Genomic DNA, 25,829 nt, shown 5'->3' with positions numbered 1-25,829 from the left:
GTCTACAGTGTTTGGAGGGCCTCATTGGCACATCCCCTAGAGAAAGTCTGGGTGTCAGGATACAGCGTGCCTTGTATTCTGAGCCACAATTGTGGCAATGCCCCACAGGGATCTGTTGACCAGGCTTCTAGATTATCAGTTACAAGGCAATATCATACTATCTTTTTTCTTACTTTTAACAACCACAAAGTCATGACATTCTTTACTTATTTTTAAATTTTTTTTTATGTTTTTAAATTTATTTTTGAGACAGAGAGAAACAGAGCATGAGTGGGGGAGGCGCAGACAGCGAGGGAGACACAGAATCGGAAGCAGGCTCCAGGCTCTGAGCTGTCAGCTCAGAGCCCGATGTGGGGCTTGAACCCATGAACTGTGAGATCATGACTGGAGCCAAAGTCAGATGCTTAACTGACTGAGCCACTCAGTTTGTTTGTTTGTTTGTTTGGGTTTTTTTTTTACGTCATTCTTGTTTAGCAGTCATAGACCTCAATCTCTAGCTCTTCAGTCATATATAGCTTTTCAACCTCTTATTTCTTGAATAGCCTGATGTCGGGGGAAAGGATTGCAGCAAATCAACGTCATACAGGTGCGATGGTTTTTAAACGTTTTGTTAGCTGTGCTAGAATCCTTGTAACACTTCTTAAAAGTAGAGATCACCGGGTTCCTCTTCCTAGATTTTGGTTAATTACCATTGGTGTGAAAGGTGCATGTTTTTCAAAAGCTCTCAGGCCATCCTTATCTGCAGCCTGGCTTGAGAATTATTAGTAGAATTTGTGGTACTTCCTATGAATTAGAGTACCTGGTTCTGGTCACTACCACTCAAAACAGTGTGGCCTTATGTAATCAATTTTCTCTCAAAAATACTTCCCTGACTCCCCTGACTTAGTTATTTTGGGGACAAAATGAGTGGATATAAAGCTCTGTATAACTTCATTAGAACAGCACTCAGTTTCACTGTGTATATATTACCTTGTTTGGGCGATCGTTGCAGAAGCTTGAGACCTGCTTCCTTTTCCAGTATGTAGGTGGGTCCTATCTTTGAGGAATGTAAAATCGGGCAGGAATTAGAGCTTGACTCAGAGTGGGTGATCGTACCTTCCAAACCCTATTAAAGCTATCCGGATTATTTGTTCAGTGTGGTCATGCTAAACACATTGTGCAAAACTGTGCAATTCATTATCATAACTTGGAAGTGCTATGTCATTGTCAACGAGGCATGTTCAGAGTTGAAAAAGTCCTTGTCTTTTTTTTTTTTTAATATTTTATTTATTTTTGAGAGAAAGATAGAAACAGCATTAACAGGGGAGGGTCAGAGAGAGAGGGAGACACAGAATCCGAAGACAGTCTCCAGGCTCTGAGCTGTCAGCACAGAGCCAGACGCAGGGCTCGAACCCACAAACCGTGAGATCATGACCTGAGCTGAAGTCGGACGCTCAACCGACTGAGCCACCCAGGTGCCCTAAAAAAAGGTCCTTGTCTTTTTGAGGATTCCTGGGGCCGCTTCTCCTTGTCTGTGACTTGAGCCATGACCTTGGACAGCTGATGCATCTTTCTTATGCTGACAGGAATTTCTCCAGGATAAGCATCTGTTCCATGGGGATGTGGCCGCCAGGAATATCCTGATCCAGTGTGACCTTACTGCTAAGCTCTGTGGTTTGGGCCTGGCTTATGAAGTCCATACCCGTGGGGCCATTCCGGCTACTTACTCCATACCTCTCAAGTGGCTCGCCCCAGAGCGGCTTCTGCTGAGACCAGCTGGCATCAGAGGAGATGTGTACGATTTGCTCCTGCCCTTTGGACTTCTTCCCTCCTCCTCCTCTTCCTCCTCCTCCTCCTCCTCCTCCTCCTCCTCCTCCTCCCCCTTCTTCTTCTTCTTCAACGTTTATTTCTTTCCTTTGGGGAGAGAAAAAGAGAGAGATGGAGCGTGATAGGGGGAAGGGCAGACAGAGAGGGAGAGAGAATCCCAAGCAGGCTCTCTGCTGTCAGTACAGAGCCCGATGCAGGGCTTGATCTCATGAACCGTGAGATCATGACCTTAGCTGAAATCAAGAGTCAGAGCCACCCAAGCATCCCAGACCTCTTTTCTTCTTGACCTAGGTGTCCTCCAGTTCCTGACCGTGACTGTGTCTGTGGTCAATTATGTCTACATGTGAAATCTCTACTTAGAAGTCAGATAGACTCTCAAGGAGAAATGTGTGTTTTGTGACAGGGCTTATATTTGGCATCTGGCTACAGTCCTTTTAAGTGCCTTTTAAAATATTCCTTCTGTATTAGATTAGCAGCCAAAATTAGGAAAGAGAAAAGAAAAATGAAGATTATTCATACCAATATCCAAGGACTTAATCTAGTAAAGTCCCTTTTATCTGAAGGAGGTGGGTCCACGTAATCAAAAGTTGTTAAGCTACTAATTATTAAAATAAAAAGAAATACACATACTTCAATAATTTATTTTGGCTTAAAACATATAAATACGTATTTATCGATTCTTCTTTTAGGGGAGGGCCAAGGCTTTTTTTTTTTTTTTTTTAATGAGGATGGACCTGCTAAATGAAGTTATACATTGTATTTCTTGTGTAAATAGCACTCATAATACATTAGTTTTGAGTTTAGCTTGGGATGATTCTGAGTGAGAAATTTGAAAAAAAATTGTGAAGCAATTTGACTGCAGACATTTATTATTGTTTTTTCCAATTTCCTACTGTTGTCTCTCCCACACAATTGGACAACACTTTCTTTTTAGCACCTTAGTTTTATAGAATACTTTCAAAGCATCCAACCTAGTTTTCAGGAGCTAATGCATTTTTTTTGCATTTATATATCTAATTGATTACATAATGACATTGATACATATAATGGCATAGACAATATTGTAAAGAATCATGATTGGTTTTTGGTAACCATATAATTCAGCAGCTTGGAGAAGCACAGAGAGGTAATATAGAATATCTTATTAGCCTGAATGTCGTGAGGAGCAGAGTAAATTTAGAACATCAGTTAATATAAGAGACTTTGCTGCTTCACTCACATCTTGCTTTTCCACAGAGGTCTGGGAGTAAAAGTTTAACTGGGCAACATTGCTTGTTTAATGATGATGTTATAGAATAGTGAAATATACATCTCTCAAATTATATTGCTCTGACAAATATCTATCCCCTTTATGTGTAATGCTTGCTCTGTTAATATGTTTCCTAGGTTTGGGCAGTTAGAGCTATTGAGGAAATAGTAGATAAAAGATAAGCCTCCCTGGGATTTGTGCTAAGAATAAAGGCTAGAATTTCAGAAGGAAGAAATGGAAAGGATGAAAAGGATGCAAAGGCTAATTCCTTTTTGTTTGGGTCGATGTGTTTGTGTGTTTGCATAAACACACACACAAGTTAGGAAATAATAATAAGCATCTATTAATGTGAAGTGTAGAAGAAAGGAGACATGAATCCAGTCCACAAAGAGATTAGACTTGCAGGGGATTGAGAAGCAATGCTTTTTAATTACTTTGCTTATGTTATCAGACGCCCTTTATTTCCCCTTCATTGCCCTCTTTATAGGGTTCTTACTGAAGACCTCTGAGACTTTAAATGAGCTCTCTTTAGGAAAGGCAGAAACAGATATTAAGTTAATGGCTTTGTTTCTTTCACAGCTGGTCCTTTGGGATCCTGCTTTATGAGATGGTGACTTTAGGTAAGGAGGATCCCTAAAGTAGTATGTCCCTGTATGCAAATATAGGAGTATGTTTATTTGAGTAGGGGTGGCATATTCTATGCGAAGAAGTTTCCCTGTAATCTCTGAGGTTTGAACTGGGCTGACATGAAATCCCCTTCCTTTTAGCTTTCTCCTCCTCCTCCTTTGCTTTCTTTTCTTCAACAATTTACCAATTCCAAAGCAATATTTTAAAGCCCAAAGAATAATTCCAAGGGTGGTTTTGTATAAACATAAATATATTTCCCTGAGATTTATTAATCCATTTGATTGAGAAAACAGTATTTCCTCATGTTTGGGGAGTGGAAGGCACGTCTCATTTCTCACTTTGCTTGTTACTTTCATAAAGACTCAACATTTTCCTAAATTTCCAGGGTTCTTCCTCCCAAACACCTCTTTTGCCCCCTAGCCTCTCTAAGCTATGTCCTTACTTGATCACCAGGGAGCACCTATATTGTCTCTAGTATTTTCCCTTTGGCTCCGCCTTTTACAGGCAGTTAGCCCCGGCAGATGAAGTCTCATGTTATAGTTGGTATTCTAGACAACCTAAGGTTCGCTTGCTGCTCTCATTTTTTTCCATACCCACAGGGGCACCGCCATATCCCGAAGTTCCTCCTACCAGCATCCTACAATATCTCCAAAGAAGGAAAATTATGAAGAAACCAAGTAGTTGCACACATACCATGTAAGTGCTTTTAGGACCTACTCTCCTCTCATTACAATGCCTTTTTGATCCCCATCAATCTTGCCCTTTTAATTTTTTTAATATTTTATTTATTTCTGAGAGAGAGAGAGAGAGAGAGAGCGAGCAAGCAAGCAGGGGAGGGTCAGAGAGAGAGAGGGAGATACAGAATCTGAAACAGGCTTCAGGCTCTGAGCTAGCTGTCAGCACAGAGCCTGACGCAGGGCTCGAACCCATGAGCCGTGAGATCATGACCTGAGCCGTATTCAGATGCTTAACTGACTGAGCCATCCAGGCGCCCCAATCTTGCCCTTTTAAAGTGGCTCAGTTGATCCCTGTCTGTCTTTTGGGTGCTAATTTACAGCCTTAGGCATACCTATGCAGTAAAATACACCTGCTCATCTATCATATATATATTTATATATATGTATGTATATGTGTGTGTATCTGCATACACACACACATACAATTGTTGAGGCAACTGCTGAGAACTATATTAGGAATCTAAGTTGGTAAAGTTTAGTTCTTTCAGAAGCTTCTAAAATAAGTAAGAAGTGGACCAAATCCAATGCAAATATAGTGGTGTTTTGTTTGTCTAAATGTCAGTATCAGTCAGAGACTGCCAGCCTCGGTTCCAATATAGCTCTAGAGTTACTCACTGGCTCTCACTAGGATTTAACTTTTAAAAAATATGGGCTCTCTATTTTTTCCAATTCTGAGCAAATTAGAAGCCAAACAGAAGAAGGAGGGTAGGAAGCAGTTAGAAAGGTGGGAGGAATATCCAATAATGTCAGCTGAAAGGGACAGCCGGTGAGCCAATGCAGAGGCAGAAAGTGGAAAAATTAACAATTACACACAGAATTTCATAACCAATAAAGTACAAAAAGGAGTTGTTAAAGAATATAAGAAAAGGTTAAAATATTTATAAGAAGTCACAGGAGAATATGTTAATATAAATTGCTAAAAAAATTATTGCTATTTATAAGTTTTTCAGCACTGAAAGGGTAAATTTCCACCACCTGACTTTCCCACCAATAAACAGTTACTGTATCCAGCAGATTATAAGTGTTAAATATCATAACTATATATATATATATATTTATTTATACACATATATATGCACACACATGTATATATATATATAGTATAATAATACTGCCTGGGTATACTGGAATGATTATTGAAAACTATTTCTTGTAGGCTTTTTCTCTGTGTAAAAAACTGTCCATTATATTGGGGTGGGGGCGACAATGAACCAGTAAAGTATCTGATCTCAAAGAATTTAGTATTTGGATGAGGAGATACCTAAAGCAACATGAAAATCGACATAAAGTGGGAGGCGATATCAAAGAATGATGGAAAGTTCAGACTCAGGTCAAGAGTCCAAAAGATACATGTTCACTCCTAGTTCTGCTACTTTACTGAACATTGTTTACTTTTCCTGAAATAGGTATAATGATCCTCCTACCTCAGTGTTATTGTGAGGCTGAAATAAAATAATGCATGCTATGTTCCACTACCATGTCTTATAAAATAAACAAGTTCTTGCTAAATGTTATCAGTGTTATTAAATTAGCATCTTTTCCACTGTACAGCAGTAAGGATGTGGGAGACACAGTGTGGGCTGAGGTTTTTAAGGGAAGGTTGCACAGAAGAACTGAGATCTAAAACAAGACTGTGGGAAATGATGGCCATAGAGAGGGTATTCAAGGAATTGGGCATGGCATGAGCAAAGACAGTGTTGGGTGTTAAAAACCACATCTGGGGCGCCTAGGTGTCTCAGTCAGTTGAGTGTCTGACTTCGGCTCAGGTCGTGATCTCACAGTCCGTGAGTCTGAGCCCCAGACAGCTCAGAGCCTGGAGCCTGCTTCAGACTCTGTGTCGCCCTTTATCTCCACCCCTCCCCCACTCATGTTGTATCTGTCTCTCAAAAATAAATAAACATTAAAAAAAAAACCACATCTAAGGCATTGCAAAACACTGCCTTGGCTGGAGGAGAGGGTTTACTGAGGTAGAGAAGCTAGCAGGGAGGATGTCGGCTTTACATGCAAACTACTGTACGTTCTTGAGAGGGATGAGACATGAAAAAAGTGTTTGATAACAGATATTATTAAGTCTTTGTAAACTGGATTGAAGAAAAGACAGCTTAAAGGTGATAAGTACTTTTATCTAGTTGAAGGCAATTTCCTGGAGAAGCTAAATAACGAAGGAGGGAAATGGCCTGGATTAATAAAAGGAAATAGCTAATTAACTAGATTATTCAAAATAATATGAATGATATTCTTCTTTTTATTTTATTCTTCTTCTTCTATTTCTTATTTTCCTGGCTGTAGTGTGTGGCTTTTATTGGGAAACACCTTATAGAAATGGTCTGGAATGCTACAAGTTAGTAACATCTAAAGATGAGAACTCTTAACTTGTCAGATGTTTTGGCAATAGAATGAAAACAACTGCTGTGTCAGACGGATTCCAGTTGGAGAAATCCTCAGTCACTCCTATTATAAATTTTTTTGAAGTTTATTTATTTATTTTGAGAGACAGAGAGAACAAGCAGGGGAGGGGCAGAGACAGAGGGGGAGAGAAGCAGAATCCCAAGCAGGCTCCGCACTGTTGGCATGGAGCCCGATGCAGGGCTCGAACCCACGAACCGCAAGATCACGACCTGAGCAGAAACCAAAAACCAGACGCCTAACCGACTGAGCCACTCAGGTGCCCCCAGTTATTCCTATTATAAAAAGGGCCCTGATGAGAAGATGATATTAAGAGATTTAGGACGAGGAGGATAAGAAGGAATATTATTCTCTGGGAAGAATCGGAGAGGACAATGAGAAGTAGATGAAAGAGAATTGTGTTGTTGGTGGTGTTGTTAAGGTTCATTAGAAGAGATGCGCTCCTCAAATATTTGCCTTGTCAAGGAAGTCAGTTTCTCTTGCTCCCCTTTCAGGTATAACCTTATGAAGTCCTGCTGGCGCTGGAGTGAGGAGAGCCGCCCCTCACTCAAAGAGCTACACGAACGCCTAGAAACTGCCACTCGAACTGCAGACGACAAAGCTGTGTTGCAAGTACCTGAGTTGGTGGTGCCTGAGTTGTATGCAGCCGTGGCAGGTGTCAGCATGGAGAACCTCTCCTACAGCTACAGCATCCTTTGAAGATCCTTGGGCAGGAAACATTTATGGGTGATCGTATCCGATTGGGATGAACTCCTCCAAGAACAGAGAATAGCTTTCTAGTGGGACATAAAGGCAGAAACAGGACCTTCCCCTGCACATTTCCCTAGATGCCTGAAGTGATGCTAGATGAGGCTCTACGCACCACCTGCCACGGAGACTGAGAAGTACAGTTTCATCTCTGCTGTCTCAGCCCTGAAGGCCCAGGGTAGACGTGGTGGATAGTATCATTGCAAAGAACGTTTTAGAAGTCTACAGTGTTTGTCTGGAATTGCACACATAGGCTGGCCCTCCCACCACAGGCTGGTTTCCTCTTGAAGCATGCTTTTTCCTAACTTATTATAGGGTCCAGAGGAGTTGCAAGCAACTGAGGGAACAGAAAGCTGACAGAGAAGTTGATGAGAAAAAATTAAAGAGCATAGATACGGACCAAGGTCATCCTTCAAAGAGGTGGTGCAGGAAGGAGATAAAGTTCTTCAATCCTGGTCCATTCATGCAGGACTGGAGGAGGACCATGAAGGAAAACGTCCGAGCTTCCCTTTGGGTATAGATAGGAGAAAAATGGTCTCCTTTTATCTAACTATGAGGCAAGGGAACTTGCTGGAACCGCTTTGAACTTGAAACTGGAGGGGTCCTTTCATGATTAAGGACATTCAACATCTACTGTTCATCAGACAAGCTTCCTGGTCCCCATAAGACTAGGGAGACTGAGCCTAGAGAGTCCACTGGGCTGGCGATGAACATGCAGTTGACCCTTGAACGGGACGGGTTTGAACTGGGTGGGTCCACTCACACATAGACTTTTTTTCTTGATAAATGCAGTGCAACACTGTAAATGTATTTTCTCTTCCTTATAATTTTAACATTTCCTTTTTTCTAGCTTATTTATTGTAAGACTATGGTATATAATACATAGAACATACAAAATATGTGTTAATCAACTGTTTATGTTCTTGGTAAGGCTTCTGGTCAACTGCTGGCTATTACTAGTTAAGTTTCGGAATCCAAAGTTATAGACAGATTTTTGACTGTGCAAGTGTCGGCGCACTTAATCCCTGTGTTGTTCAAGGGTCACCTGTACTAAGTATTTAATAGTAGGAAATGTCCAAAAGGACTTTTAAAAGGGTTAGAAAAGGATGTCATCTGAGACAGAAGGATGGTAGTTTCTGATTTTCAATCATTCATTGATGTACTGTGAAACTTCATTAAATTAATATTTATTGAGTAAAAATAGGATTTTCTAGCATACAGCTGCCTAAATCTCTACAATAGGGAGCATAAAAGTAAATAAATGGAAATTAATGTTAGCAGAAAAATTCAAGAGATAATCTTCATTGCCGGAACACTGATTCCTCATGTGTAAATGGGGATAATACCTACCTCACAGGGTTGTTGTGAGGACCGAATGAGAATATATATATATATATATATATATATATATATATATATATATTTGGACAATATATAGCACATATGTGCTCACTAAATGGTAGCTTCCTTATTTTTTCCCTTCCTACCCATATCTTTTTCATTTAAAATCTGCTGTAGCCAAAAAAGAGAACTTCAGTCTGCCAGTCATACTACAAGGCAGGACATGCTTAAAGGTGGTATGGTACAGGGGCGCTCGGGTGGCTCAGTCGGTTAAGTGTCTGACTTTGGCTCAGGTCATGATCTCACGGTTTGTGGGTTCAAGCCCCACATTAGGCTCCATGCTGACAGCTCAGAGCCTGGGGCCTGCTTTGGATTCTGAGTCTCCCTCTCTCTCCCTCGCCCCCTCTCACACTCTGTCTCTCTCTGTCTTTCAAAAAAAATAAATAAATGTTAAATAACATTTTTTAAAAGGATGGTATGGTACAAGTCCCACATGACTAAAATAATGAGGTCATCATTTTTGTGTGAGCCTCTGGATGATGAAATACTGAAAATATCATGATGATGACAATTTGTTTGAACATGTGATCTGTGATTTTAAAGACTATTCTGGGTGCTCTGGGAGGGACATCTAAGGCTGCCATAGGAAAGATGACTGGCAGTTGAAAATTTTGTAGAAGTTGGAATCCGGATGGAGTCATGATGAGTCATTCAACTGAGTAATGATTCTTGCATCTGTAGGAATACCACAACCACTTCTCAGGATTTAAATGGGTGTTAGGTTGCAATAGTGAGAAGGTAGGTAGAGTGGCTTGGCACAAAATGATAAAGTCCCATAGAATCTCGTTGTTTCTTGGCTGTTTATTTAAGTCAAATTCACAACATAATGATGTATTTACTCAAATATTTTTAAAAAGGTGAGGGTTAGGGCCAGCTGTGCCAGGCATTGTTCTAGATGTTGGAAAAAACAGAGGGCTTTTTATTACAGTCTGGAAGGAGACCGTGCACACATTTGTGTGGGTATAGTTATAGACTGTGCTGAAGTGCATGAGGAAAAGGTATAGGATAGTAGAAAGGGATGTAAAATGAGGACCTGAAGAAATGGTATTTAAACCCAGACAAAAAGTGAGGAGAGGAGCCATCCAGGAGAGAGCTATACGTGTGAAAACTCTGGGGCAAGGGGGGAAAAGCATAATTTGTGGGAGGAACTGCAATAGGCAAGTGGATGGGGTCACAGTGAGGTTAGAAGGAAAGGGTGCATGGTGAATGGGGGTGCTGCTCTTTCATACTGCACGTTAAAATATGTTCTGGTAGGAGGGATATTAGCAGATGATTGTTATTTAAAATTTTGATCCATAATTTTGTTTTTCTGGATATAGGTTTGGAACACTGGATACGGTAATTGTTTATTCTAAGAAAACTGGGTCTTTCCCTCGCTTGGCCAGAATTTTCCCAAATGGAGGATTATATTTCTGGTATTTTGACTGGTCAGATATGCCTGGTATTTCGGAGCTAATGAATGGAAAAGAGAATATTAAAATGTACCACTCAATTATGTTGAATCTGGGCTAGGCTTTGTTTTATTGTTTTGATTCCCTCCCCCTCCCTGATCTTGTTTTTCCAATTTATGCTTTATTGCTTAAAAAAGCCTCTAACATAGCCAGGAACTAAGCAAACATCTACCTGAATACACTGTCTAATAGAACGTTGAAAATGTAGTTTAACTTAGAATAGTCTGAACCAGTAATTTCAGATCATGCAAGGGCAGAACACTAATGTTTTTCATGGTAGATTTAGGTATTTTGTTATAAAAATGGAATAATTTCTTCATCATTTTTAAAGAAAAAGTAAACTAATGGATAGAATCCTCTTAATCTTAACTTTGCTATAATTTTATTAAATTTTTGCTTTACCATAACTCATTTAAACAAGTAGCAAATACAATGGAAAACTGGGAGTTTTTAAGTATAGCCCGTTATATTTAATTTAGAGACTGTTTTTACTTGTTTTGGAAATAAGAGTTAGTGGTTGTGTTTTGTGTTAGAAGCATATACTCTTCTCATACACTAGAAAAATTATTAATTTGAATAATTGAATTAAATATATCAGGTCATAATAATCTAGCAATAGTGCTCACCACATATGAACATATCTGTGAAACAATGGTGTGAAAATTTTGGTATTTGTGCAGGATGGTGTGTCTCTTACTAAAAAAGCAACACCACTGAGTGATTAAAGCTACCTTATGGTAAAAATTCCACAGAAAAGGCTATTATAGAAGAGGGAAGAGAAAGGTGTGTGGATGGACTAAAGGTTGGAATAGGCGATCTCATTTTGACATTAAAAATATGTTAAATTACCTTAGACTATTGTTTAAGATTATAAAATATTCTTGATTTATTACTCTGATCCATTTAATGGAAGGAAATAGCCCTGGAGGTTTTGTTCTGTAAATACAGAAGCAAACTATTCAAAAGCTACTGATAAAGAAAAGAAAAGAAGAGAAAAGAAGAGAAAAGAAAAAGAAAGGAAAGGAAAGGGGAAACTACCTGTCCTCTCTAGTGTTTATCTCAGGAAACTCAGAACATATTTCTGAAAATTATAAGTAGGAATAACTTGATAATTTTAAATAGTGAGGCAAAAGGCAAAAGACGTGTGAGGACAATGCAAACTTGAGATATCAAAGGAAGAAAATTTTAGATGCAGGGAAAAGTAGAACAATTTAAAAAGACGAAATTAACACTTAAAAAATAACCATCTCTGACCATAGCCCTCTGACTTGATTCATTACCATGAAGCTGAAAACAATAAACTTAAAAATGCATGAAACTGAAAGCAGTGAACTTAAAATTCATTTTTTTCAATAAATATTGTATATTTGACTAAATCATTATGGCTTATTTTCATCTGGAGTTGGAAATAAAATGTGTATTTCTTAATTACTTCTGAAGGGTATTTTTTTTCTTTCATAGTTTATTGTCGTGTTGGTTTCCATATAACACCCAGTGCTCATCCCCACAAGTGCCCTCCTCCATGCCCATCACTACCCTTCCCCTCTCCCTCAACCCCATCAGCCCTCAGTTTGTTCTCAGTATTCAAGAGTCTCTCATGGTTTGCCTCCCTCTCCCCAACTATTTTTCCCCTTCTCTTCCCCCATGGTCCTCCATTAAGTTTCTCCGGATCCACCTAGAAGTGAAAACATATGGTATCTGTCTTTTTCTGCCTGCCTTATTTCACTCAGCATAACACCCTCAAGTTCCATCCACGTTGCTACAAATGGCCGGATTTCATTCTTTCTCATTGCCATGTAGGATTCCATTGTATAGATACACCACATCTTCCTGATCCATTCGTCAGTTGATGGCTATTTAGGCTCTTTCCATGATTCGGCTATTGTTGAAAGTGCTGCTATGAACATTGGGGTACATGTGCCCCAGAAGGGTATTTTAAAGCTAACCACAGATAAGTTACATTAACAAAGACAGAAATAATTCTTTTATTGGCTTCATTTAAGCAGCCAAACATTTATGTTCATAAATGAACTGTGGTGATACTAGTAAGAATGCTCTCATTTGAAGCCTCCAGCCACTGAGATCAAGATTTCTCAATGTTTGGAAAATATTTCCAGCCCAATAAAAGTGTATGAAATCATTCTTATATAACTTCACTGTCCAACATGGTAGCCAATAGACACATGTGGCTATTTCAGTATTATTTTAAACTCCTACAAATGAAATATTTAAAAAGAAGAAAATCAGTTCCTAGCCTCACTGGTAACATTTCAAGTGCACACAAGCCACTCCGAACATTTTCATATCTCTGTTGTATACCATCCAAGAAGACCACTTTGCAATCCTTATCATGATATAAGAGATAATGATATGAGAGATTATTTTTTTTCATATGTAAAGAATTATGTAAATATATTTCCACATTTCACCTTAAAAACCGATAGGGTTAGAAAGTGTTAGTCTTTAGTGCAGAAGTCTTTTTAGGGGATAAAAGGAGTAATTGGCTTACAGATAAAGATCTTACTACCGCATTTCACAAGCACTATTGATATAGTCATAGTTCTCGTACCTGTAGTTTTTTACCTAAGCAGGAAGATGAACACTGGCAGGTGTGCCAAAAATTTAATGATATGTCCTAGGGAATAGAAAGATATTGAAGAGGCCCCCTGCAGAGCAACCAAACAACAAACAAACAAAACAACTCAAATGGATTACTTACTGCCTATGTTTTCAGAGATACTATGGAATATTGTGGTCAGATTTCTGTGAGTTATTCTTGTGGTAGGTACAGTAACCAAGTGATGCCGGATTGCCTGTGTCTTTGCAGGCTTTAAAACCAAAAAGTTCTGCATCCCAGGAAACCCTAGTCCTGGGCAAACCGAAACAGGTAGTCGCCTTAGTGTTACAGGACAGTGCTTTACGTCTCTTGTACATTTTCCATAATGGCAGCAAATACTAGGAACTGAATAATTTTTCTATATTAACATTCATACAAGGGTTAACATAGATTTCTATATTGACAGTTATGTAAGCATTACAGACTCAATATAATCTGGCCCAGTCTGCCTTTCTAGTCATTCTGTCATTCTACTTGCATGAACTTCTTGAATCATACACTTTCACACCATTGTGACTTTTTTGTTCAGGCTGTTTTCTGCCCTGAATGTTTTCCCTCCCTTTGACCATATACTGAACTTCCTCGGCAAGGTCTAATTCAAACCATACATCATCACAAGCCTTCCTTGGTACTTCCCTTTCTTCAATTTCCCCCATTTGCTTCTTTTGGTGTACTACCAGCATTTAAAAATTTGCTTTCTTTTCTTTTTTTTAACAACTGATAATTAAGTTATTAAAAAGACTGAGTTAAGCATCTGCAATTCACCTTAACGCTTGGCTCAATACTCTTGCAAGTAATCTGTTTAACAACCTCAAAACGACCGTGCAAATCAAAGAGTCACTTGTGGATCCTCATCTGAAAACGATCCCAAGTCTTAGAACCTTCACCTTAAGGAGTTTTTCTTGCAGTGCACCTACTAGGCATCTGAACTGATCCTTTCACTTTGAGATTCTTTCCCTTTGTGTCTCTGATCAAGTCAGCATACACTTTCTCCAAAGATTTTAAGTCGCAGCTGGTTAGAGTACTTCTAATTCGATGAATTGCCACCTCTGGTTCCAGGAGTGTCTTTCCAGTGTCTTTTAAAGCCACGGCTGTGGTGTGGCTTTCTCACGACTGTTTCTTGGAGAGAGCTAACAGTGGTGAGTCAGGAACCTGAGCCAGGAAGTCCAAAGCTCCCTTGTTGATGCAACTGCGCCCTCCTCAAAAGGGCTAAAAATATTCTTGTACTATTCGCTTCCTTGTGTTAATATTTGACTACATATTTGCTTGCTTTTCTAGACTAAACATGTGAAGGGCTCTATCATTGTTACCAGTGTCCATCTATTTCTGGCATCAGTGTCTGTCCATTTCTGGCCGTAAGAAATGCCTGTTAAAATTCCTATAAATTATTTATAGTTTTTATAAATTAAAAAATTTTTAATTGTTTATTTTTGAGAGAGAGAGAGAGAGCGCATAAGCAGGTGAGTAACAGAGAGGGAGACACAGAATCTGAAGCAGGCTGCAGGCTCTGAGCGGTCAGCAAAGAGCCAGATGCGGGGCTCGAACTCACGAACTGTAAGATGATGACCTGAGCCAGTTGGATACTTAACCGACTGAGCCACCCAGGCACTCCCGTTTTTATACATTTTAAAGCTTATTATTAAAGTATTATCTCATTTGATCTTCTCAACAATTCCTGAGTCTAGCAAAGCTGACTGTAGGATATTGATTCAGTTGGTGAACAAACAGGTGTGGACAGTGTAAGTAACCAAGGTTAGTAGAGGTTAAGTGATGGAGTGAATCCCAGGTCTTCTGAGTGCCACTGTTTATTTTAAATACTCTGAAGGTTAAAGGTCGTCCAATAGTATTACTCTGTTGGTTAACACAGGGTGACCAATAATATTTGAAAAGTAGACTGTGTAAAAGTCCATCTTGTCTTTCCACCTTCTTCAAAACCCATTCTGCATTGGAGCAGTCTTTCACCCCCCACCCCCAATGTAGCTCTTTCTGGTAAGAAACGTGGGATAAACCATTGTATCTTAAGTCAGATTGCCAAAACTCCACAGGCTACTAAAGATTAACCTTTACTGAATGATACGCGTTTTACTATTAAAAGGGACTCTTTTACACCGTGACTTCAGGGATCTTTAGTTTCAGTACGCCTTTCAAATTTCAGACCTCTGTCTCATGGATTCTTTCTACTTCCATCCCTGTTACAGGTTTCTGGCTGCTAGATCACTAGCAATTCTTGTCCAAAAGGGAAAGCTCCGGCAAGGACTCTAACTGGAGGAAAGGGTAGCATTCCAGGTCTACTATTCCGATTCTGGCGTTATCTTTCCTCTTTCCAACAGGGGAACGAGTGCCACACCCCCCTCGTGAGAGCAGGGTACCGCGAGAATTAGAGACCCGGAAAGTAAAGAGCGACTTTAAGCAAACCTTAATTTTAAGCCCATAAAAAAAAGAAAAAGTACTATCACATTTTCGCACTTCTGCGTTTTGCTTGTGCAACACAATCTACTTAATTTTGAAGAAAAAAAAAATTCCTGCAACCCTGGTAAACGAAGTCCACCTCGCCCCAGCGACTGCGAGTCTCTCGCGCGAGACTCCGCCTGCCCGCTTTCCTCCGGCGACCCGGGACCAGAAAGGCGCGCCCCCCAGTGACGCGTTTACCCTGGGCGATGACGTCACTAGCAGGCGCCGGGCGGCACGTTGGCCAGGCCTCGGGCGGGCATTAGCGGGGGGCAAAAATGGCTATGGCCAGCGACTTCTACCTGCGCTACTACGTGGGGCACAAGGGCAAGTTCGGGCACGAGTTTCTGGAGTTCGAGTTTCGGCCAGACGGTGAGCAGGGGAGCGGAGCGGAGGGGCGGGGTGGGCTGAGCCATCATCAGTGGGCTTGCAAGTCTGCGGTGGCGGCGGCGGTCACTGGGAGAGGCGAGATAAATACAAGCTGAAGTCTGTCAGAGGCATGAATTGGTTCCACGAATAAAAGGAAATTAATCGTTGTAAATTAATTAAGAAAATCTAATCCTGCCAGATATTGAAAACTTGGGGTAATCAGACTCCTGCATTCAGCGCACCGGAAGGGACCTTAAAAGACATCTAGGTTACCTGACGTCGTACTTGAACATTTTGAAGAACATCCCATCCTGAGGTGGTCCCGTGGATGCTTGGAGATCTTCCGGTGACCAGTAATTTTCGGACTCCCCATTCAACCATTGTATTCATTCAGGCCCTGTCTCCATGGCCACGTGTCTAGGAAAAGGAAGGAGACCTGCTCCGAAGAGGGCACGTGTTAAAAAATGAATGTAACGGGGCGCCTGGGTGGCCCAGTCACTTAAGTGCCTGACTGGCTCAGGTCATGATCTCGCGGGATTCTTGAGTTCGAGCTCTGCAACAGGCTCTGTGAGGACGGCTGTGCGCCTGGAGCCTGCTTCGGATTCTCTCTTTCTGCCCCCCTCAAAATAAATAAACATTTAAAAATTTTACCTAAAAAATGAATGTAATGATGTGTTTAGGATGCTTAAATACAGTTGTTTCCCATAGGATACGTTAAGAGTACAAAAGAGGGGAATGGTTAGGGCTACGTGTAGGAGGAACCAAGGAAAGCTTCCTAGCGAAGGTAGCAGTTGAAATTGTATCTGGTGCGCAGGGCTACAGGAGCTCCCAAACAGACTAGATTTGAGGCTCACCATTGACAAAATCCAAAGGTAGAAAATCTACTGACGGTGAAGCAAGGAAGTTTATTTCAGAGAGGCCAGCAGCTGAAGATAGTGGACTAGTTTCTCAAAGAGTCTCCAAAATGCCAACGATACTTCCAGGCTTATGTAAGGAAAACGGGGCAAAGGTGGGTGAATTCTGTGCAGGTAGACGGTGAATTTTAAATTGATCGTTGTCTTGGACTTCAGTCCCAGGTGAGGTCTTGCTGGCTGGCTTGGGGCAGTCCTTGTTGCTTGAGGGGGTAGTTTTGGTTCCCATTAGGGGATACTTTGCCTTTAGGGTCTTCTGCAGGAGCCTGGAGACAGTCTGGAAAGAGAAACCCACCTAAAAAGTTTGGGCTCATAATGAAGGCAGCCAAAGCCCTCTTTCAAGATGAGTCTTTTTTATTTTTATTTTATTTTTTAACATTTATTTATTTTTGAGAGCGGGGAGGGGCAGAGAGGGAGACACAGACTCCAAAGCAGACTCCAAGCTCTGAGCAATTAGTACAGAGCCCCATGCAGGGCTCGAAGCCATGAACTACTAGGAGATCATGACCTGAGCGGAAGTCGGACACTTAACCAACTGAGCCACCCAGGTGCCCCAACATGAGTATTTAAATGAGATAGGATTTTCTGGGCTTGTGAGGGAGAAAAGCATTCAGACTGCTGCCAACAGCATGAGCAAAGGGTGAGGTAGCACTCCCTGCTTTCGTTTGGTGCAGCATAGTCTTTTCACAGCCCTGATTCTCTTTAGAGACTGTTACTGTTTATTGAACACACCTTGCAACCTGGGCAGTCCACCTGTGTAGACTTTTCCTTCTTTGTATGTGTGTCATATGCTGAGCAACAAGTAAATACCAAAATTGCCGGACACAGTAATGAATAAGACTCTTTAATTTCCCCGAAGGAGTTATGTCTTGGTGGGCAACATAGACATGAAACTCGCCATAAAACAGTGTGGATGTTAAATGGGGTGTTATGCTTCGGACAGAGTTCTGTGGGAGTGGAAGGAAGAGCAGAGAAGGGGTGCCTGGGTCAGTTAAGTGTTTGACTCTTGATCCCAGCTTAGGCCTTGATCTCAGGGTCAGGATTTTAAACCCCATGTTGGGTTTTACGCTGGGCATGGAGCCTATCTAAAAAGTAGAGAAGCCTCACATTTTAGGGAAGAGGAAGAGAATCAGACGTTTAAGGAAGAACTTAAGGTAACTACAACCATGCATTTTAGAAACCATAACCACGTTATTCTCCCTTGTTCTCCCCATGCCTCTTCTCAACTTAGCTAAGGAGCCAAATTTACCTGAAGGCTCCATCTATTCTTTTTTTCGGTGATAATCTTAGTGTTTTTGCCTGTGAACCACTTTCAGCTTGCCTATATCATGGTTAGCCAGTCACATAAATTCAGCAGTCCGATCTCATCGGGGCAATTTCATGCCAAGACCGTGGTTCTCATCCAGTTGTCTGCCAGCCCGCCATTCCACATACTTCCTTCAGTAGCAAGAGGGGATCACCTCATTAGGGTGACTTACCAGAGATCAGGACCATATTACATCTGTACCTGAGCAAATGGACTACAGCCTTGAGGAGAAGCATGCATCAGGGAGTACAAAAGCCAGCGATGGATTAAAATTAAATACAGGTCAGCTAACAAACTGGCCTACTTTTTTATCTAGAAGCAGTACATACCATATGTCTCCTAGTCACAGTGCTAACCTGTTAGCATTGCCGTACTGTATAGAGAACAAATGTTCTCTTTTGGAGTGGTGGGGAGAGCGTGAGTATTGGAAGAAGGTGGATCCAGATCTGAGTCTTTGTGACCCTGGGCAAGTTACTTAACTCTGTTTTCTCAACTGTGAACAGATGAGAGTAAAACCTTTTAAGAGTTGTTTTTACTGATTAGATTAAATGCCCTGGGTAAATCACTTAGGACCAATAAAGACATATAACATAGCCTTTAAAAGAAATGTTAGTTCCTTTTTCCAATTCCCTGTCTATTTCTTGACATAACTTAAGCAAATGAGCCTTTAAAATGACCCTCCTCGAGGGTGCCTGGGTGGCTCAGTTGGTTAAGTGACCGACTCTTGATCTTGGCTCAGGTCATGATCTTGTGGTTCTGGGGATGGAGTCCATATTGGGCTCTCTGCTATCAGTTTGGGATTCTCTCTCTCTCGGCCCCTCCCCAACTTGTGCTCCCCCACCCCCAATAAATAAATAAACTTTAGAAAAAAAGACCCTCTAATTATATTGAATTATATTGAAGGCATGAAATATTTAAAAATTAAGTTGAATATTTAAAAATTCTTTTGAAGGTATGGGGTATTTGAAAATGACTAGCTTCAACTTTAGCTATGCAAATATTTTTTTCCAGCAAATTTTTGAATATAAATCTAGCATTGATCTTATAAAAAGGTGGAAATATTAGTAAAAAAAAAAAAAGTGGTAGTATAAAATGGTCTTTACCTTCAGAACTGCTTACAGTGTCATTTCTTTTTTTGTTAGCAGTTTTTACTGTTATAGATTGAATTTTTTTAGCAGTTTTTACTGTCATAGATTGAATTTATTTCCACTCCCCACAGGGAAGCTTAGATATGCCAACAACAGCAATTACAAAAATGATGTCATGATCAGAAAGGAGGTAAGTTCTTTTCGAATGTCTAATTTTTTACATTTAGACCATTTTCTTCATATCTTTTTTGAATTTAAAAAATTACATCTAAAGCTGTATTACTATAAAGAAGCCACTTTATGGATTGAAAAGGGATTCTATTTAAATTAGATATAATTGTAGCATGTGTAACCTCAAAAGAAGCAATCTGAATATATTAAATTGTAGGCCCACTTTTGAACATATAATTTAATTTGTTTTGTCTTTATATCACATTCACTATTTAAAACTAATTGATGGTCAAGATTTAAACACAGTGTGTTTTGTTTTTTTTAATTTTTATTCATTTATTTGAGAAAGAGCGAGAATAAGCAGGGCAGGGGCAGAGAGAGAAGGAGACAGAGGATCCTAAGCAGGCTCTGTGCTGACAGCAATGAGCCTGATGCATGTCTCAAACTCACAAACCATGAGGGCATGACCTGAGCCGAAATCAGGCGCTTAACCAACTGAGCCCCCCAGGTGCCCCAGAGAGAGGGCATGGGTGGGGGAAGTGCAGAGAGAGAGGGAGACAGGATCCGAAGTGGGCTCTGCCCTGACAGCAGAGAACCTGATGCGGGGCTCAAACCCATAAACTCGTGAGATTGTGGCCTGAGCTACCCAGGTGCTAAACACAGTGTGATTTAAAGGAAAGGCTCAAAAGTGAGGGATAAGAAAAAGTTCAGAGCAGTAACTGTGAGATGTCTGCTTGTATTTGTCTCTGTTCACTGTATAGATTTTCCATTATCCCCATTAACCACTCAGGTGATTGAGCCCCATGTTATAAAGTCAGAATCCAGGGTTTTTAAGGGGAGGCTAGTGTAAATTTTTTTTTTTTTTTTTATTTGGAGACAAGTGTATATTAAAGGAAAGGGCAAGAGAATGAAGAAAAATGAGTGATTCTCTCTCATCTTGTACTTTTGGAGTCAGAATGAGATTTTTCTGTGATACTCTTGACTATTTAGTGTTGGTAACATCGTGTTATTGTTTCATTCTGAGTTGTGGGAAGAAATGGCCATGAAACTTCTATCGTAACTTATTTTCAGGCTTATGTGCACAAGAGTGTAATGGAAGAGCTGAAGAGAATTATCGATGACAGTGAAATCACAAAAGAAGATGATGCTCTGTGGCCTCCCCCTGACAGAGTGGGCCGACAGGTTGGTGCTTAATGGTTCTTTAAATGCGTGCATGTTAAAAATTGGTAACATAATTGTTATATTGTTATGTCTCTTCTTATTTACAGTAGATTCTCACTGATTCTTTGGTTTTCCATTTAGGAGGCACCTGGTAAATACTCTTTAGTTTTATTTCACTTAGGCTCATTTTCTGTGCTACCTCTGAGTAGTAAAGGAGGCAATGCATAGCTCTGCATTTAGACCTCTTTGTGACCAGCCCTCTCTGTAGCCTCACCAGTTAAAGTTATGATGTTTTCACACTGTTAGGAATAAGTTCTGTTGTGTATTACTTTTATTAGGAATAAGTACAGTGTGTTTTAAATTCATGACAGGATTCTTATTGACTATAAAATTTATGTTCTTCATCTTTATAACTTCGAGAACTCTTGTTTGCATCCTTATGCCCAAGAGAAGGATTTGATTGGTGTCATTGTTCAAACTGACCATTGTTTTTGCCTCATACTCCCTTTAGAGTAATTAATGCTTCTCAGAGGGCTTCTGAAGAACGTTGAAAGTTTCACTTCAGTCTGTAAAAAGACAAATTTGATTGGGTCTTTTCAACTCTTAAGGAAATGAGATCCAATTCCTGGAGGAAGAAACACTTCACTTTTTTATATTCCTGAGAATTACACTTTATATCACCATCTTTGACTTTATACTACTTTCTTCTAGAAGAAAATGTGGAGAAATGGAATAGATGCTGGCATCTCTAGCAGTCACTTAGCTCTTCTATTTAAAGAAACATTATTTAGGAAAGCAAGGTAATAGTTAACACTAACTATTTTCTGCATTGTAAACACTTTTAAAAAATACATTTAAATCTCAGTTTGTTTTATGCAACAGGTACATTTGTGCTGAAAAACAGACACAACACGAGTAAACCTTTTATCTCTCTTTCAGGAGAACCCAGTATTTTCATCTACCTACTCGATGGCATGTTTATTATTTTGGTTAGTGGGGAGGGTTAGGCATGTTCTAGAGAGCATCTGTTGGATCTTTAAGTCAAAGATTTTATGATTTTTTGGGAGCCTTAGGTAATTCTCCATATTGTGTGTGCCTGGGACTTTTGATCAGATATATAGCTGAGACTGTCTTTAATGCCATTTGTTATTTAACTTGATGAACCATGACAGACATAGCCTCTTAATTATTGGTTTTAGGTTTGCAGATAAAATATAGAGGAAAATTTATACAATAATTATGGCAAACTAAGAAAGTCTACAGCATGTTGTGTTTGTTTTACGAGTTCTTAATTTTAAATGTTCTGTAAAGACAAACAAGTGTAAGTCTTTCATTCTTAAGAGTCCAGGATTCAAATATCAGTACTGTCACTTATTCGTGGTCGTAAATGTCGATGTTTCTTCCTGTGCTATAGGAATCTTGTATTTCGCATTTGTAAAATACCCTCAGAAGGGTGTTTTAAGGATTACAGATTATGTTTGTAAAGTCTGTAGCAGCAGGACCTCATGCATAGTAGATGCTAACATGGTGCTCCTAATACTCTGCATTTTATTTATAAAGCCTGGTAGAAAGGTTAAATGTGCTCATATTTATTTTTTAAAAATAGATTTATACCCATGTTATTATTTTTACAACATTGTGCTTCAAAGTTATGTCTTTAGTTTTTACACACATAAGAAATGTTCATGTGTCATTCTTAAGTATATCATTCATATTTATGGTGTCTTCGTTAGGAGATCTCTGGAAAGCAGTTCTTGGTTGATCCTAATATTGGGAACATCTGAGCAGTCAATGAGGTTTTTATTTTACAGACATAGTTTATGTCTAACAGGTCAAGTTCCTTTTCCTTTGTCTTTTCTTGTTTTCTCCTCTATGACTGCTTGAAAACTCACAGCTATAATCGGGACCTGTAGGTAACAGGAATGCAGATACTTCTGAGATGAAGTTTTACGTTAACTATGTGAATCTTTTTTGTTTTTTCAGGAGCTTGAAATTGTAATTGGAGATGAACACATTTCTTTTACCACATCAAAAATAGGTTCTCTTATCGACGTTAATCAGTCAAAGTGAGTATGTTAAAGCCATTTGGACTCAGTTGACATAAAGAATTAGAGAGGCTTATTTTAGAACAATAGCCAGATTATTTTGGTGGCATTCTATCAGTTTATTATGCAGATGTAATTCTGACTTTTATGTTATTAAAGACTTGCTGTTAAAGTGGTTAGCAGCATATTTTTCTGATAATCAAAAGACTGTTAATCTGACAACTATGTACATTAAGGACCAAATGATAGTAGCTATTTTTGGTAAAAATCTGGATATAGTTTCACAGAGTTTAAAAGAAATCCCTAGTGGATGACATCATCCATGATCACATCGTTCTCATCGCTGAATTTAATATTTGAAAGAAATTGAAAAAAGTCATTATAACTCAAGTATGGCTTTAGCTTCCTCTGTCTTTCCGAGTTTGTTTCCTCTGGGCCTTTGCAGTTACTTTTCTCCCTTTGCCCCTCAAAATTTTTTCTTAGTCCTCTTTCTCCTATCACCCTTAAGTGTAATAACTTATTTCTTTGCTTTTTGGTTTGAACGTGAACTCCATGAGAACCTTGCTCTACCTCGAAAGTTAGCACAGTGCCTGGCACCAGATAGGTGCTCCGTAAATATTTGTTAAAGGAGAGGAGAAAGGAAGGAATGTATAGTAACTACTGGGTACAATAAAGACGGACCAGATACTTTTAAACTATCATATTTCTTTTCCCACAGTGGTGAGGATGTGGCTGGCATTCATATTCCTAACTGGGATTTTAAATTGATACAGTGTTTTTTGGAAAGCAGTTTGATGATTGTGCATCAGAAGGTGCTAGCATTTTGAATTCACTTTGACTCCGTAATTTCACTTTTGAGCATCTATGGTAGGGAAATACTCTCAAATAATGAAAAGGCTTTATTAGTCATAAAGATGGTCATTGAAGGCTTACTTATAGTTGGGGAAAAGTCCAAATGCTTAACAAAAAGAGAATTGTGAATTAGAAATCATTTGCGAATTAATGTAATGGAAAACATAGCTTTAAAAAGGGCACAGGGAACAGAGGCGCCTGGGTGGCTCAGTCCATTAAGCATCAGACTTCTGCTCAGGTCATGATCTCATGGTTTGTGAGTTCAAGCCCAGCATCGGGCTCTATGCTGACAACTTGGAACCTGGAGCCTGCTTCAGCTTCTGTGTCTCCCTGTCTCTCTCTGCCCCTCCCCGACTCGCACTCTCTCTGTCTCTCTCTTTCTCTAAAATAAACAAACATTAAAAATTTATTTTAAATGAAAAAAGGGCATAGGGAATGATTTTAGTTATGAAAATAGAGAAATGCCAAAATATTTATAGTTTTTCTGTGAGGAGTGTCATTTTATAGTATTATGAGTATTAATTTTTCTATCTTTGTCATTTTATCTGCTTTACACAAATCTATTACTTTGCTAAGAAAATGAATAGTTGAGGGGTGCAATTTAGCGTCCGACTTTGTCTCAGGTCATGATCTCACGGTTTGTGGGCTCGAGCCCCGCATCAGGCTCTGTGCTGACAATTAGCTCAGAGCCTGGAGCCTGTTTCAGATTCTCGTTCTCTCTCTTTCTGACCCTCCCTTGTTCATGCTGTCTCTCTCTCTCTCTCAGAAATAAATAAAAATTTTAAAAACACATAAAAAAAATTTTTAAAAAGAAAATGAATACTTGAATATGAAATGAATACTGGTGAAGAAAATTTATATTTTTGGTAGAAAAGATAGAGAAATGAAATGAAAATTCCTCACTATGTTCATTTTAGTTGCATCAAATCCTTCCTTTCTCCTAGATTCCTTTGTTTAGTTTCTTGTTTTGTTTTAGGAATTAACTTATAAAATTACATGTTTCATTTTAGGAATAAAACAGTAACTTTTACCTTTTTAAATTCTAGGGATCCTGAAGGCCTTCGAGTATTTTACTACTTGGTACAGGACCTGAAGTGTTTAGTTTTTAGTCTTATTGGATTACATTTTAAGATTAAACCAATCTAAATTGTATGGTTTTTTTTAACGCTGTTTTTATATTTAATTAAGGGATGGGTTTGTCATTTCCAATATTGGGATTTTTATAAATGTGGAACTTGTTTTGTATGCTGACTAAAAATAAGAAAATACATAAACAGGCTTAATGGTTATTCTCACTTGGGTCCGAGTGGTTTGGATAGTCCTTACACATATTAAATTCTGTAAATAAAAGCAACTTTCTCTTGAGATTTTGCTCTAATAAAACATATCAAAGCCTGGGTGGAGAGTGGTTTTTTTGATTTTGTTTTTGTTCTTTTTTTCAGAAGGATACATTTTTTTATTCACTTTAAGATAATAAAGACTTATCCTAGTAGGACGACCTGTGGCAGAAGTTCTTTCATGGGGCCAGAGTGTCATCCCTTAAAGGCAATTACACATCTTCCTTTATTACTTCCATACCTAATGGGACTTAGTTTTTTGGTGCCTATAGAAGTTATTTACAGAAAGTTCTGGATTTTTTACATTTATTATAATCCCCTCAGGAGTTATTAAAATTGAAATATTTTTAGAACAATCAATAATTGCCTAAAGAGTTATAAGAGGAAAGTCCCCACCCCAAGTTAAACACATCTTTTATTCTGCCCTTATTCCTTTTTTCACAGTGGATTTTGTAAATAAGATCTTTCACGATATATTTTGTGTTTCTATAGGAACTAAATGGGTTCTCAGCATGACAAATTATAAAAATTGAGACTTTTACACACACGTGTGTGTGTAATTTTAGAAATTTTAAATTTAGAAACTTTAAATTCTACTGAGAAAATTAGATCTTAGAGAAGATTAAATTTGAGAACATTTAAATTTAGAAATTTTAATTTCTAATGAGCATAGGTTCCACTTGTGATTTTCATTTCCCTTCAACGTCTTTCTTTTTTTTTTTAATATAATTTATTGTGAAATTGGTTTCCGTACAACACCCAGTGCTCATCCCAACAAGTGTCCTCCTCAGTGCCCATCACCCACTTTCCCCTCTCCCCCACCTCTACCCCCATCAACCCTCAGTTCTCAGTATTTAAGAGTCTCTTAATGGTTTTGCCTGCCTCCCTCTCTATAACTTTTTTTTTTTACCCCTTCCCCTTCCCCATGGTCTTCTGTTAAGTTTCTCAAGATCCACTTATGAGTGAAAACATATGGTATGTCTTTCTCTGCCTGATTTATTTCACTCAGCATAATATTCTCTAGTTCCATCCATGTTGCTGCAAATGGCCAGATTTCATTCTTTCTCATTGCCAAGTAGTATTACATTGAATATATAAAC

The 25,829-nt window shown here is 39.2% G+C and overlaps 2 protein-coding genes and 1 pseudogene across 2 annotated transcripts in view; 2 read left to right on the top strand and 1 right to left on the bottom strand.

The window, feature by feature from the left end:
* The window catches only part of STYK1 (serine/threonine/tyrosine kinase 1), a 41,052-nt gene extending 32,668 nt beyond the window's left edge, over nucleotides 1–8,384 (top strand). Inside the window, exons 7-10 of the mRNA XM_039222114.1 lie at nucleotides 1,566–1,774; nucleotides 3,635–3,675; nucleotides 4,282–4,378; nucleotides 7,320–8,384. Of these exons, the coding sequence (XP_039078045.1) occupies nucleotides 1,566–1,774; nucleotides 3,635–3,675; nucleotides 4,282–4,378; nucleotides 7,320–7,524 (552 nt within the window). The 3' untranslated portion in view covers nucleotides 7,525–8,384. The remainder of the gene's footprint in view (nucleotides 1–1,565; nucleotides 1,775–3,634; nucleotides 3,676–4,281; nucleotides 4,379–7,319) is intronic.
* Nucleotides 8,385–10,319: 1,935 nt separating this feature from the next.
* LOC120223863 lies at nucleotides 10,320–15,752 on the bottom strand (annotated as a pseudogene).
* MAGOHB (mago homolog B, exon junction complex subunit) lies at nucleotides 15,706–24,795 on the top strand. Its single transcript, XM_039222103.1, has 5 exons — nucleotides 15,706–15,861; nucleotides 19,295–19,353; nucleotides 20,406–20,516; nucleotides 22,479–22,561; nucleotides 24,439–24,795. The coding sequence occupies exons 1-5, from the start codon at nucleotides 15,768–15,770 to the stop codon at nucleotides 24,536–24,538; spliced, it is 447 nt and encodes a 148-aa protein (XP_039078034.1). The 5' UTR covers nucleotides 15,706–15,767; the 3' UTR covers nucleotides 24,539–24,795.
* Nucleotides 24,796–25,829: the final 1,034 nt, after the last annotated feature.

Source organism: Hyaena hyaena, unplaced genomic scaffold, assembly GCF_003009895.1.
Source record: "Hyaena hyaena isolate Hyena2069 unplaced genomic scaffold, ASM300989v1 scaffold_1056, whole genome shotgun sequence".
Lineage (NCBI taxonomy): Eukaryota > Metazoa > Chordata > Mammalia > Carnivora > Hyaenidae > Hyaena > Hyaena hyaena.
Note: the sequence above shows the minus strand (reverse complement) of the source record. Positions and strands in the feature narration are given on the sequence as shown.